Source organism: Magallana gigas, chromosome 6 (assembly GCF_963853765.1).
Source record: "Magallana gigas chromosome 6, xbMagGiga1.1, whole genome shotgun sequence".
NCBI lineage: Eukaryota > Metazoa > Mollusca > Bivalvia > Ostreida > Ostreidae > Magallana > Magallana gigas.
Window position 1 is genome coordinate 33952608 of NC_088858.1, and position 16042 is coordinate 33968649.

Genomic DNA, 16042 nt, shown 5'->3' on the forward strand with positions numbered 1-16042 from the left:
CTGGTGGTCATTTTTTATCAAGGTATCGATCAAAAAAGCATCTTTATAAAGTACCCTGTTTTTTTTTATTTTCCATTATATATTTTCAATCAAAAATGCATTCTACAAATAAAGAGAATAGCGTGTAAAGCTTTAATTATTTATATTTACCGAGAGCGCAATTTACGAGTCTTTTGGGCCTTTTGTCAGGTCATAACAACACTGTTTTGTTTTATAGGTAGTATTGATTGCAACATTATTCAAATCCTTAATTTTGACAAGAGGTCTGTGGGCCATATCGCTCACGTAAGCAACAATAGCCAAAGCTCTGATCAAATCAGCATTGCAATATCTAATTCAAAATATCTTGATAATTTAGTAGAGTTAATCTTGCACAAAAAGTGAAAACATCTTCCTATTTTTTCCACATATTTCTATGTTAAAATTCAAACCACTTTTCTTTTGTTTCTTCAGTATTTTTAAGAAAAATTTTCTCTATTCTTATATAAAACTCGTCACTTTTGTGGCACCACCCTTCCTCAGAGACCCTCGATTTGACAAAACTATACAACCTTTGCTACACTACCTGAGAATTTTTCCAACAAGTTTCAGCTTCTCTTGCCAAATGGTAAAATTGTCCATTGTAACTTTCTCGGCCGGTATAATTATGTAACCCAGCGACAGAAGATGAGGGATTTAAACTGATCAAACGAGCAAATGCTTAAATGAATCCATGTCAGCATTAAGGAAACACGAGACACTCCTCAATTTAATTTAATTTTCCTTGATATTTTATTTTTTATTTTTATTTTTTATTTAACCTGTTAATTTCCAAAAATTCAGGGTAGATTACAACGCTCTTTTTGGAGCTAATGTATATCGAATTTTCCTTAAAATACAGCATGTAAAATGCATTTGAATGCTTATAAATAAAGCCATGCTATACATTTTCAATTGAGCACTTTATAGGAAGATAGGTCGCATCTGACCTTAAAAAGAAAAGATCATTACGAAAGAAGAATTTGATGAAATAAAGTCATTTCTTAAAATGGATCTAAGAAACCATGTAATGTTCATGATGTGGATTGCTTTTGTACGATCTGGTCGACGACTTGCACGTTACTCTTTTAAACGTGAAAAACTAATCGGATTAAAACAGTGTTTTTAAAAAATCATGTTACGTTCACACCGATTGTCTCTCGGTCAATTTTTAGCAGAAATCGACTGTTGTGTGAGCTGAATTGACAACAGGAAACCGATTATGTCCAAGTCACTGAAAATTCCGAAGAAACGGAGAATTTTATTTACGTCTTAGGAATTTCTTTTTCACAGGTCTGTTAAATTTCAATATGTTAAGAAAAAAAATAAGTCATTAAAGGGGCATGGTGACGCACAAATGCCATGTTTCAGCAAATTTCGAATTTTTACATGATTTCAACTTATTTTATATATCATATGAAAAGGTGAACTTTTGAAAAAATACGGTGTTCCAAAGTAGATAAATCAAATAAGAAAGAGAAATGTAGAATAACGTGTTGGGCAAACACAACAATATTGAGTTTTCCATCCGCTTCATAGCAACGCAAGCGCAGGGGAATGTAAATACTGCGGCGTGGCATACATTGTGAGCCAGAAACCTTGCATTGAAACACGATCTTCAAGAACTATAAACTTTTAAAGATGCATTCTCTATGAGTGCATATTTCTTACCACAGACATCGAATAGCTTTTAATTCAAATTCTTTTATCAGTGTGTCAATCTCATTGTAACTATTTTTAGACAGAAATTGCACTCACGTGACACTAAACCAATGTCCAAGACAACTCGGTGTGTTTACATGTGCAATTTCCGGATGACCTTTAAATTAATAGGTGATGACATATGATGCGTTAAACCTTTTTTACTGTTATATATTCCTCTTCTTTTGAAATAGATATAGTGTTTTCAAAAGAATTTCTAATTTTATTGTATTAAAATATATAGATATAATAGATATATAAAAGAATATATTTTTTAATGTCATTCAATTTGTTAGGATGTTTAGGAGAGCCCTTACCAGTGCGTTACGGTTATAGAGCTAGTCTTCCAGGTAATCTTCACAATGGTTGATTCTTTTCTCTAGAAAGCTACGTAGGAGAAAAAAGAAATTATACAAGCGCAAATGGAACTATTCGGGTCGGAAGACATCAGGTGTTTGGCGACCGGCCAATGGGAGAAACCACAGTTTAAATGTCAAGGTTGATTTTTTGTCCAGATGTTACTCGTTGAAGCGTTTGCTATTTTTAAGGATTATGTGTAGTGTTGAAATAAGGAACATATATGAGAAAGATAGAAAAATAAATGTTCCCTTTTTCTCTTTTTTGTTTCAGATTTTTAATTAAAGTGATAAAATGACGAACAAGTCTATCATCGATTTTAAAACCTTGTATTTTAGTGTGTACTGCAGCAAATTATACTATGGGTGAACAATACTGGGGGGGGGGGGGGGGGGGGCTGTGAATGTCAAAATAAATAATAGATCCTGTCAGCGGTGGGATACCACTAGTCCACATAGCAATAGTTTACTTGATCTTCAGGTAATTATGTCTCCTTCCATCTAACATTATTGATCTATTTAATATTAAATGTTGAGTGTACGTTTGGATATCATGAATTAATTCTAAATAAAGCTGACAATCTTTATTGATTTAATGCAATTTTCGTTTTGTAAGTATAATGCCCAGAACGAGTCATGTTTAGGAGCCTTCAGTAAAACTGAAAGAAACACCAAAATAAGTTTTGTAAACGCAAAAACAAATTGCGTATCGAAATACTATAGGTGCATTACGAAAAGCAGTCGTACAAACAATATAGAACCATTTTAACAAGAGCTTGGACTTTGAGCTGTTGTGTAAAACAGCAATGTGACGTACGCCTATCTTTATTTATTGCTGGCCACTCAGTCATTGCTCTTTGAAATCAACAAGATTTGTCTGGCTTCTAAGTAAAGACTTTGCGATCGATGCATATTTACCTTGAAACAAGCGTCATTTCTTAACTTGTTTCGACGCAAGAAATGGATAGTTACGTCCTACCGAAAGTCCAAGATTTTGTTAAAATGGTTCTAATTGTACCCGTAAAATTGAAAAGAATTAAATTATCTTTTTATTCCATCTAACATACACTTTAATTATGGTACAAACATTTAATGTGATTGTTTTCAAGGGTGTGATTTATAAAAAATAGAACCGGTTCATTTTAAAAAAAAAGAAACTCTTCACCACAGTGGATGCCAAGAATCCGTGATAAATATAATTATAGCACTTAGAAGACGGAAATGCGAATCTTAAAGGGGCATGGTCACGAAACTGGTCAAATTCTATTTTTTTGTTTTTATTATTTACAATGCTTTTGAAATGCATTTTAATGATCCCATAAAATTTGAGAGTCAACAGTATCTAACGTTTAACACATTCGTTTTAGTTAAACTGAAATTTTTGCTTCAACATCCAAAATGTAAACAAACGCTTTGTTTAAGAAGTGAAGAAATTCAAACTTTGTAACTCGCTTATAACTCAACAAATGACACTCAAACTTCAGTTGCCTATTTAAAATGCCTTTCTGAAGCATTGTAAATATTAAAATCGAAAAAAAAAAATTTGACCAAAATCGCGACAATGCCCCTTTAAAGCTAAATTTAATGTATTTAATAGACAGATCTTATGCATTATACTACGAAATTTTTACATCAGTGGTAATGATTTCCGCACATAATCTCTCTCTAAAAAATGTCTAATAATTATAGCTTAATTGTTGTTGTTAAGTCTGTCACCTTAAAACTATCCATTTTGTAATATGTGTAAAAGTAACAAAAGGACCGTTTTATTTTTATTATTCTAGGAAAACTATATTGCCGAAATATGGTCCAGGAACCTTGACCTTGGTGTTACACTACTTAGTGTTCCAGACAGCAAGTTTGAACTGTCTGATGTACCCGTGTGTAACTAAGCAATTGAAGAACTGGTGCATAAGGAGAAAAAAAATAATCCAGAGTCATTAAGCTCATACGTCACGTCATAAACAATTATCAGGTCGCTAATTAATTATGGATTTAAACATTTCCTCGCGTCACGGTTCGGAGTCTTCATCTGCTGTCTCTTGAAAGAAGCAGAAATTGATCATACAATATTAAAATCATGTTGGATGCAGTTGAACATTGAAAAGAAAACTCATGAGACTATAAGCTATCCTGATTAGCAATTTCGCAATGAAAAGTATTGTTGATAAGATCATTTAGTTTAATAATTTACACACGACGAATAACAGTTCAAAGGTTTATTGAGATTTGCATTTCAAAATATCAAAATAACTGCGCAAATTTGTGGTCACTCGTCCTTCAATTTTTAACTCTTTATTTAATCGTTAAAGGGGAAATAATCGATATATGCCGCTTAAAAGTTTATAAAAAAGATCGTGGCAAATTATATCAAATACAATTCTTTCATAATAAATCTACTACATCTGGTTTTATTTGTAATTTTATTTGGGATAAAAATACATTCACAACAGTGGCAGAGTGCAATATACATCTTTTTGTTTTTAGTTTACTTAATACAGATGGAGGATTCAGGTTGTTCATATTAATGATCGTGATTTAATAATCGTTAATTTGGAACATCTTCAATTATGGATAAATAAGTTTATGTAATGAATGTGATGTTTGGGAAAGAATATGCATTCGTCAAGTTATCAATGTTAATAATTTATTGGAAAATTATAATTTTTGTTGTTCCTCCCTGTTCTCCATGATGCTAGACCATATTAAACCATAAACAGTGTTCACAAATTTTAAGAAATATGAATATAAACACTAACATAAGGTTTCCCAATTCTCAGCCTCGAAGTATTTTTTTTTATCATAAAGATCTTAGATTATCCTTTAAACTGTATAAAGGAAATAAAATAAAAAAAGGATTACTGTAATTTAGCCCACGGTGGATATAATGGAATAAGTAAACAAGTTAAGATAAAATCTTAAAAAAAAATTTCTACTGGTGTATCGGAGGGTTGAACCCCTTTCCCAGTTCTCTGTGAAATCACTAAGCTAAGGAGTTTGTTGAATCATGATGGTAATATTAATGAGACAGTAAGGCGCATCTTATAAAAAAAAAAACGACTTAAGGTATACGTTTACTCAGAATGAAAAAAAAAATTCCACTGATGATAATGAAAAACCATACACCGTGTGTTAAAGACCTATCATGGTAGTGCTATCTATCACTTTCAAAACTGTAGGTCAATGACCTACTTTTTGAGATAATGACCATTAAATATTTTTTGAAAATTTAAGAAAAGCCCCTAAAGATTTTATACATTGATTAAAATTTTCCTAGAAAATGATACAAATAGCTAAACTCTTTTAAAAATGAAATACAGTTTATGAATGGCTGTGACACTAAACAGACACAAAGCATTACGTTTTCATTCACAATTTTTATGAATATTCCAGTCCGAATTTCCTATATCCGTTTTCAAATTCCTACCCTTTTTTTATTCAATTTTACAACAACCTAAATGATGATAATACCAAATTATAATAGCATTAAACTAGGTATTTTGACCTTACTCTGCAGGCATAAATTTATATGAGGTCAATGATCAAACTTTTGAGATATGGTCTCTTTTATAGTTCTTAAGCATTTTTCAATATTGTTGTAGTGTGTGCCATTCGAATTTCTAAACGCAAAATTGAGATAAAACAACAGAAAATATGCAAAATTATGTTGACTAACAAATAAAATCTTAACTTTAAATATTACAGACTACCAAAATTATTTCATTGAAAAACAAAATCTGAAAATTTTAGTCCGAATTTCCTCTGTTTTGCTAAAAGCCCACTTTTGATTGAGCCTAATTCCATAATAGAGTAAAAATATCGAATGGTTTGTCAATAATAAATCATTTCATGAATACTTTAAGTGTTTAAAACAAATTTTACTCATGACATTGGACTTTTTAACAATCCGAATTTGAGAACTCAAACCCTGAGTATACAACGTCCTTATAATAAATTTCCGATCTGCTTCGGTATTTTTGTACTACTCATGAATGTATAAACTTTCAGAAAATTACAAACTTTTCCATGAAATAAATCTAATTTTTTCATGAAAAATAATTACGTATAACCCATACATATATTTACATCGCAACGTGTTACGGGGTTCAGAATTCTATACTATTACGCATGCGTATTTACTGTAAACAAAAGACATGCAGGACTTGAAAAGATTTTCCTAAACATATTTGTTGATAGAAATATTTCTTTTCTTCCTATCCCAGGTAAAAATTGTTCGAAGGTTTTAAAATAACCACAATTATTATTTTGTAAGCATGTATTTTGCGTGTTTATCACTGGAGTTGCTACCACCTAAATTCATTTTTGTAAGCGAGACCGCCTGAGGGGTTATTTGACATAATTTGTTCATTTTAAAATGAACCGAAATTGGTAATGATGCCCTATGTTTAAAGAGTTCCTATTTACCTCGTATACCTGGTGATCGTAGTCGGATGAAGATCTTGTAGTTTTCAGCAAGTGTCAATTACTGTCAATCAAAATCCACGTGGTACCAATAAACAATATAAAATTTTTCCGGTTTGTACGACCCTTAAATTTTCAGAGGCTCATAATTACGTTAATTAAGTATGTGAAAGGGATTTTTATGTATTTCAACTTTTACAATCAACGTTATTTCTTATTTCCTAACGAGACAATGGGTAAACCTGTTATTCACACGTGTTTTGAGTTGTACTGTTTCTTTAATGCTACAAAACTAATTAAATGTGTCTATATAAAAGACATATTTAAGGTACAAATAAAATTTCAATATTTCTAAATCTTTCCCCTTTCAAGAGGACATTTCCATTTAAACAAACTTAAATCCCCTTCATCCAATGATACTCTATACCAAGTTATGTTGATTTGCTAAGTAGTTTTGGAGAAGACAAAATGTGAAAAGTTGAAGACAACAACGCCGACAACGATGAAAGACAAAGAACAAATTTTGATCGGAAAAGCTCACTTGAGCCTTCGGTTCAGTTGCGCTAAAAACGGAGCCAGGTAATGTGTTTAGAGCTGATATGAAATCAAAATGCGCGTTATTTTCCTTTTATCTCTGACAACCGCCAAATTAATTTCGATTCCTATTGTTACGCTTATCGCTAAAGACCCCCTATGTAAGACCGACATCACTATTCATGCTTCGCCGCATTCAGGTACTTCATTCACCCAAACACATTACTTTGGACGGGAAGATATGTAGAAACACGTTTTGAATGACATATAATTATGATATATATCAGGCACACATATATCAAAAACCCTCTATCACTGTAGAACATTTTTCTGTGTCGTACTGCTGTAACATCGCACATGTACAAACCACGCATTTAAGTAGATCGTGCAGTGGCATGATGGACCTTAGAAAACTGGATGTTTTTGTAGAAACATATGAAAACGATGTTACGTTTCAACTTTCTTGAATTTACAATTGCTTATCTACTATATATAAATATATTGCGACCGGGGTCTACAATAAGACGCAGACTTTATGCATTCTGTATGAACGACACACGTGTTCAATTTGCACGTAAGTAAGGTAGCGCTATCTGTGCAAGATAATGCTGATACCTTGGACATTCTTTCGAAGAATACCATATTTTATATTTTAATTATTTTAGTTTTTTTTATTTACAAAGTATGCATGAACATGTTACTACAATGTGTAGTTTATGCATTTAGAAATCTGTGCAACCTGAATGTCTCGATTGCAAAGCAAGCAACCGTAACTTTCTCGGCCGGTGTATATACCCCAGTGGCAGTTGATGAGCGATCGAAACTGATAAAGCGACCAAATGCTTTACTGAATTCATGTCAACGTGACTTTTTTTTAAAATGGATCTAAAAAAACATGTAATTTTCATGATGTGGATTGCTTTTGTTCGATCTGGTCGACGCCTTACAGGTTACACTTTTAAACGTGAAGAACTAATCGAATTTAAACAGTGTTTAAAATCATGTTACGTTCACACCGATTGTCTCTCGGTCAATTTTAGCGTAAATCGATTGTTGTGTGAGCTGAATTCACAACAGGAGACCGATATTGTTCAAGTCAAGGAAAATTCGGACGGATTTTATATACGTCTCTAGAAACTCTTTTTCACAGGTTTGTTCAATTTTTTAAACATGTTTTTTCTGATAGTTCTGGTTAGATATCTCAATATTCTAAGAAAAAAATAAGTCAATACTCAGTAATATTTTTAGAAATCAATATATATCATTTAAAAGAAGTTTGTTTGCAGAGAAACACATAGTTGAACTTCAAAACTGAATCATATTAATTTAAAAAGTTGTTTTTTATTTAAATCTTGTTCTTTTTTAAGGAAATACAGTCCTTGGCTGGACGTTGTAGCAATACTAGTTGTCATTCGGGTAAAAGATGCATTCCCTTATCTTTAGGAGGATTTGCTTGCGTTATAACAAGTATGTGAGTGACTACATGTACTTTGAATTTCAAAGTTTCCTTACCTGATTGTCCCTTTATATAATCTATATTTCAACGTATATCTTGTTCATTTTGTAAGGGAAAAAATGACAATAACAAACCGTCAACCATCACAAAAATCCATAAAAATAAATACAAAATGAAAGCAGCAACACGGACCTCCAAAAAATAGAGGTGGATCAGGTGCCTAGGAGTAGTGAGCATCCTCTGCTGACCGATCACACACGTCGTGTGCTCTTTGCTGTAATCAGGAAAAAACCGGAAAAGTCCGTAGACAATTAGGTGATTAATTATGGTCTAACAATTAGTATGAAAAACATCAGTCAACATGCGACCCAGTGGAAGATTGTATTTGCTGACAAGGTCGTTGTATCGACCATAGAACTTACGAAAAGATGACTTCAAACGAGACTGTTGACAGTCCTGTTTTATCAACTTGTTTGTCAGTAGCTTGCTCAAGGACAAGGGCATGCTCTTCGTATGAACAGTTTCTAAGACGAAAACTGTTCATACGAAGAAACATGCCCTTGCGTATCGAATTAACTGAAAGACAAGAACACCATATGCAGGTGATGAAGGTATATTGCTACATTAGTAAGGAAAGTTGTCTTGACCATAGAAAAATTGAAGATATTGCGTTTAACATAACGTTTTGTTTTTAGGTTACCATCAATGTCCATCAAGAAATTTAATAGTCAGAGTACACTATACTGCCTTTGTGATAATTTAGATTTCTCCTTTTTACGGTTATATGTTCTATTTTTGAAATAGATATAGTGTTTTCAAAAGAGTTTCTAATTTTATTGTATTAGAATATAAAAATATAATAGATATATAGCAGAATGTATTTTTAAATGTCATTCAATTTTTTTTAGGATGCTTAGGAGAACCCCTACCAGTGCATTACGGTTATAGCGCCAGTCTTCATGCTAGCCTTTACAATGGTGGATTTTTTTCTTCGGAAAGCTACGTAGGAGAGAAAAGAAAGTATACATGCGCAAATGGAACTGTTCCAGTCGGCGGAAATCAAGTCACGTGTTTGGCAAACGGCCAATGGGAGAAACCAATGTTTAAATGTCAAGGTTCGTGTTTTGTTTAGATGTTACATTTAGTCACTGTAACGTTTTCTATTATCAAGGGTTATATGAGTTGATGAAACAAAATAGAAACATCAATGAAAAAAATGAAAACATAAATATTCCCTTTTCTCTTGTTTTGTTTCAGATCTTTTAAGTGAAGATTAATTACAAAGAATTCTTAAATTGATTTTAAAATCTTGAATTTTAGTGTGTACTGCAGCAAATGATACAATGGGTGAAAGATACTGGGGGACTGTGAATGTGACAATAAACAATAGATCCTGTCAGCGGTGGGACACCACTAGTCCACATAACCATAGTTTCATTGATCTTGAGGTATCTTATGTCTCCTTTCAGTTTACATTATTGATCTATTTAATATTTAATGTTAAGTGTACGTTTGGGTATAATGAACCAATTCTAATAAAACTGACAATCTTTATTGATTTAATGCAATTTTCGTTTTGTAAAATATAAGACCCAGACAAAAACGAGTCATTTTTAGGAGCCTTATGTAAAACTGAAAGAAAAATCGTAAAATATGAGAAAAATAAGTTTAACGAAATAAGCCGTCGCTTAATAGAAATACTTTCAGTGGATGCCAAGAATCCATGATAAATATAATAATCTCAGTTAGAAGACAGAAACGCGTCTCTTAAAGCCAAATTTAATGCATTTATAGACAGATTTCTTGCATTATACAACGAAATTTTTAAATTCATTTCTAATGAGTTTCCGCACATAATCGTTCTCTTCAAAATGTCTAATAATTATAGCATGATTATTGTTGTTAAGTTTGTTACCTCAAAATTAACTATTTTGTAATATGTGTAATTGGTTTAGCAAAAAAAAAAAAATGATCATTTTACTTTTAATTTTTCTAGGAAAACTATTGCCGAAATCCGGACCAGGAACCTCGGCCTTGGTGTTACACAACAGATCCAAGCAGAAGGTGGGAACTGTGTGATGTACCCGTGTGTAACTAAGCAAAAGAAGAACTGGTGCTCAAGGAGAAAAGAAAAAATCCATAATGATTATGCTCTTATGTCATCAAAAATTATTAGGTCGCTAAATATGGCGTCATGATTCGGAGTCTGCATCTGCTGTCTCTTGGAAAAGCAGAAATAGATAATATGATATTAAATATATAACATCATGTTGGATGCAGCTGAACATTAAAAAAAACTATGAGATTTTTAGCTATCCTGATTAGGAATTTCGAAATTTAAAGTATGATCATAATCATTTAGTTAAATAATTTACACATGACGAACAACAAATCAGTAGGTTGTTCGTTTTGATAATGGTGATTTTATAATCGTTAATTTAGAACATTTTTGATTATGGATAAATAAGTTTAAGTAATAAATGTGATGTATGGGAAGAAAAGATGCAGATGCGTTCTTCAAGTTATCAATGTGAATAATTCATTGGAAATTGTACTGTAGTTTTGGTTGCTCCTCCATGTTTCCCATGATGCTAGACCATATTCAACCTTATTTAACAGTGTTTACAAATAAGAAATATAAATATTAACACTAACCTCAGATTTTCCAATCCTCAACTTTGACGTATTTTTTTTTTCACCATAAAAATGTTATATTATCCTTAAAACGTCATAAATGAAATTGAATAAAAAAAATATACTGCAATTTAGCCCACGGTTGATATAATAAGTATACAAGTTAAAATCAAATTGGAAAAAATCTACCGGTGCCTCGGAGGGTCGAACCCTTTTCCCAGTATTGACTAGTTCTCCGTCGTGATAAATATATATATATATATATATATATATATATATATATATATATATATATATATATATATATATAAAAGCACTAAAAATAACCAACGACACGAACAATAAAGTAAAATATTGTCAAATTTTCGGGACAACCCGTCCCTTCTTCAGGACAACAAAATAAAAACTACATAAGAAAGAAGAAAAACATCTACAAAACTAGCACTAAACTAAACTAAATAATATATAAAAACTAGATAATGTTTAAACACCGGATCAAAACGTGGCAGCTACATCTTTATATTTAAGAATTCGAGCCCGAGAAAGAAAAATCCCGTCCGACGCAGCGGACGGTCTGTGAAGAAGTGCTGAAAGATAACGCGAAGTCAGTGGCACTTCAAGTCAGTGGCACTGCTATGGGCACCAAAATGGCACCATCTTATGCCAATATATTCATGGGTAATCTAGAGCGTAACCTACTAACACAGTCACCCTTCAAACCTCTTAGTTGGTTGCGCTTCATAGACGACATCGAAATGAAGTGGGTTGACAACAGAAACAACCTCGATGATTTTATTACCTTTGTCAATTCTTTCCATCATTCTATCAAATTTACGACTGAAATTTCCTCATTCAACAACACGTTTCTTGACACTACTTCAACTTTAGTCGATGGTAAACTCGATTTCAATCTTCATACTAAACCTACAGATTCCCACCTCTATTTAATGACGTCTAGCTGCCACCCACCTCATACGTTTAGAGGCATACCAAAAGGCCTAGCCACCAGAGTCAGACGTATTTGTTCAACTCAAGAACTATACTCTGAGCAAAGTCAACTCCTAAAATCCCACTTATGTGCCAGGGGCTACAGCTCGCACTCTGTACAGAATGCAATTGATGATTTAGCTAAAGAGGATCGTTTATCCCTTCTGAAATATAAACCCAAAAACGAAGACAACAAGGTCCCATTTGTCACTACTTACCACCCTGTCCTTAGGGGCCTAAATGCAGTCTTAAAGAAGAACCTACCAATCCTTTACAGCAATGATAAAATGGTTGAGGTTTTCAAAAACCCCCCAATGGCAGCTTTCAAGCGCCCTAGAAACCTTAAGGACATGGTGGTAAGAACCAAACTAAAGAACCCTCTGCCTAATGGTGGCTTTAGAACTTGTTCTGACACCAGATGTCTGTTGTGCAAACACAGCTCTGATGCAGACGACTTCTCTAGCCCCATTACTGGCCGTACTTACAAAATTTTCGCAAATACTTCTTGTCGTACGGACAATTGTGTATATCTCATCAATTGTAAATTTTGTCAGAAACAATACGTAGGGGAAACAGGAGACCTCCGCAGGCGCATCAATAATCATCGTTCCACCATCAAAACTAAGAAAATTAAAGAACCCGTCGGGGAACATTTTAATTTAGATGATCACAAATGGGAGGACATGATGGTTTTGGTCATTGATCACAACCCTAACTGGACAGATGCGGAGAGAAAAAACAAAGAAAAATTTTGGATGCATAGACTGAAGTCATTCCGCCCTGACGGCATTAACAAATTAAGTGACTTCACCAAAATGAACATCAACTAAGTACTGATTTGTTTTCGTAGCAGTATCACCATCTTCATCTTTTTCGGTCCATGTACAAACTATTAATCATGTTATTTATTCAAATTATTAGCTATTTCATTAATCGGTTTTGTTCTTTTGCTTTATTTCACTTCCATTAGTTTTTACATTCATGATTATTTATGTGGTCTTTTACAGGGCCAATCTTCCCTACAAACTTTCACTACGAATTATCTTACGAGTACAACTTAATTAACAGCAACCCCCAATTAGCAAGTTAATTCGTTCGCGTTATCTTTCAGCACTTCTTCACAGACCGTCCGCTGCGTCGGACGGGATTTTTCTTTCTCGGGCTCGAATTCTTAAATATAAAGATGTAGCTGCCACGTTTTGATCCGGTGTTTAAACATTATCTAGTTTTTATATATTATTTAGTTTAGTTTAGTGCTAGTTTTGTAGATGTTTTTCTTCTTTCTTATGTAGTTTTTATTTTGTTGTCCTGAAGAAGGGACGGGTTGTCCCGAAAATTTGACAATATTTTACTTTATTGTTCGTGTCGTTGGTTATTTTTAGTGCTTTTTTATATCCCATCTTATAACCTTGTATCTTTTGATCCGACACTTTAGATAACGAGTGTTGTTGGTTTGCTAGTGCTTCTTATATATATATATATATATATATATATATATATATATATATATATATATATATATATATATTTATATATATATATATATATCCACGGATGAGGAGCTCCAATAAAAGTGAATTTCCCTGTGCTTTATATATATCTATATCATTCACAATGGGCAGGTATATGTCAATTTGAGAGTTATTGCAATGTTTGTGCTGATTATATATTATGTGTATATCTATGCAATGTGTATCGTTCCGATCCTCTAAAATTGTCGTTTAACTGTATTCAACCTGTATCTCAAGCGACTGTGTAGTGCGCGGCCAGCGCGCTAGGTTCTGTTCGTCATCAAAAGTAAGATTTTTGTCTTGCCTAGATGGCCGAGTGGGTAGCGCGGTGGCCGCTCACTGCTAGGAGAATGGGTTCCAGAGGTCGTGAGTTCAAGCCTCGGGCGAAGGTGGAGCTCCAACAAAAGTGAATTTCCCTGTGCTCTTTATATATATATATATATATATATATATATATATATATATATATACGTGCGTGCGTGCGTGTGTGTGTGTTAAAAGAATGTTGATGTACATCGGTATGTTTTTTGGAGAAAACATTTAAAGGAGCTTTGATTTCCAAATTAAACACACTTTGAAAATTTGTTTGAAAGTGAAGAATGTTGATGTACATCGGTATGTTTTTTGGATAAAACATTTAAAGGAGCTTTGATTTCCAAATTAAACACACTTTGAAAATTTGTTTGAAAGTGCTAATTGTGTCCCAAATGTTTAACGCACTAGGAATTTGTTTTTTTTAATCATATCAGAATAGTATTATATTAGCCTTATCAATTCAATATTCATAAGAAATAAAAATCAAATCATTGTTTTTAAGATTTCCTTAATTATTCAACCTTATTATAACCACAACAGATTATCTGCATATTCTATTTCATTTTTGTCTCATGTGTCATACAGTACCGATCAGACCCAACCTAACAGAAAGTAAACCCCAACTTAACCCTGGGTTTACTTTCTGGGTTTACTCTGGGTTTTCTAGAGTGGACCCGGAGTAAACCCAGAGTAAACCCCAAGTAAACCCAGAGTGGATACAGAGTGTAAACCCTGATCAGAAGAAAGCAAACCCTGAAAGCAGACGCTACACGTGTATTCGGAATATACAAGGGGCAGGAATTACAGGCAGTAGGATGATGAGATAAAATACAGGTCTGCTTCACAATTCAGTGCGTATAGTTGACTCCAAAAGCAATTCTCGAGTAAACCCAAAGTAAACCCCAACTAAACCCAAAGTAAACCCCGAGTGGACCCAAATTTTCAAAAAGTACACCCAAAGTAAACCCAGAAAGTAAACCCGGGGTTTAGTTGGGGTTCACTCTGGTGTTAGGTTGGGTCTGATCGGTACTGTATATGTTTGCTTTTTTAGAGTAGAGCCAGTGTACTGTGATGTCATACCTTTTTGTAAAACCTTTTATTCCTTAAAACCTCTGAAAGATAGTTTTATATATTTTATGTGAATATAATCACACGGAGGTAATTAGAATAATTGTTAAGTTCAAGATATTTTTACAGCCCAATTTTCTCCTTAATTTCCATTTTTTAAAATACAGTTTATCTATGTTACTTAAAGGGAAATTACTCTTTATCTGACTTTTCTCACAGTTGAATGTCTAAATGCTATTATTTATTAAAATATTTAATAGTTTTGTTGTTTTAGTTTCCTGACACGGTATTGACAATAAAATTAACAAGATAAAACTGTTTCTGCCTACAAAAATTTTACTTTTAACAAAAAGAATGTTTTCTGATGCTAAAATATCCTTTACTTTATGTTTATCTAAAATCTTAAAAAGTGTGATAAAATATTTTTTTTTCTTTTTAGTGTTGAAATTTAAGTCTATTAAGTTGAAATAATTTTTTTTTTTCAACTTTCATCAGAACATTTTACGAGGATTGGGTTACCTTTATTAAAATCTGCCTATTATCATGAACCAATAACAAAATATTTATTTTAACTTCATGGGTCTTAACCTTCATTCCTTTGCTAACTGATTCTTATTTAAACGTATATGTACAGAAGTTATATATTTAACTCTACATTATCTAACTTGGATCTTACAGGAAGATGGAAACCCACTAAGGCATCAGTATCTGAGGAATCCACAAAAACAAACTTAAACCACATTATCCACATCTATAAAAAAATGTATGCATTACTTTTTCTACACAGTACCTATGAAATATAATTATATTCATTACGAAATTCAGTTGTAATATAAATAAAAATTGCGAGCTTCTCACAATAATTATTATATAAAAACTGTCCAAAATATGATACCAGATGATTCTTCAAATTCTGACGTATTAATTGATTTGTGATTACTTTGATTATTTTTTTTCTATTCATTGCCATTAGGTTCTTAAAGGTACATGATCACGATTTTCGTCAAAACTGTTTTCCCCATTTTGATGTTTATAATGCC

At 32.7% G+C, this 16042-nt stretch overlaps 1 protein-coding gene across 1 annotated transcript; it reads left to right on the forward strand.

Moving 5' to 3' along the window:
• Positions 1 to 6999: 6999 nt before the first annotated feature.
• Positions 7000 to 11147, forward strand: LOC105348197 (uncharacterized). The gene is made up of 6 exons (XM_011457528.4): positions 7000 to 7076; positions 8109 to 8181; positions 8399 to 8498; positions 9396 to 9602; positions 9808 to 9935; positions 10484 to 11147. The coding sequence occupies exons 1-6, from the start codon at positions 7000 to 7002 to the stop codon at positions 10583 to 10585; spliced, it is 687 nt and encodes a 228-aa protein (XP_011455830.2). The 3' UTR covers positions 10586 to 11147.
• The last annotated feature ends 4895 nt before the right edge of the window (positions 11148 to 16042 follow it).

What these genes read in the sequence shown, in the direction of transcription:
- LOC105348197 (XM_011457528.4), top strand. Translation starts at nt 7,000, where the DNA reads ATGAAAGACAAAGAACAAATTTTGATCGGAAAAGCTCACTTGAGCCTT. An exon ending in CTAGAAACTCTTTTTCACAG is followed by an intron (nt 8,182 to 8,398) that starts GTTTGTTCAATT and finishes TTCTTTTTTAAG; the next exon opens with GAAATACAGTCCTTGGCTGG. An exon ending in ATAGTTTCATTGATCTTGAG is followed by an intron (nt 9,936 to 10,483) that starts GTATCTTATGTC and finishes TAATTTTTCTAG; the next exon opens with GAAAACTATTGCCGAAATCC.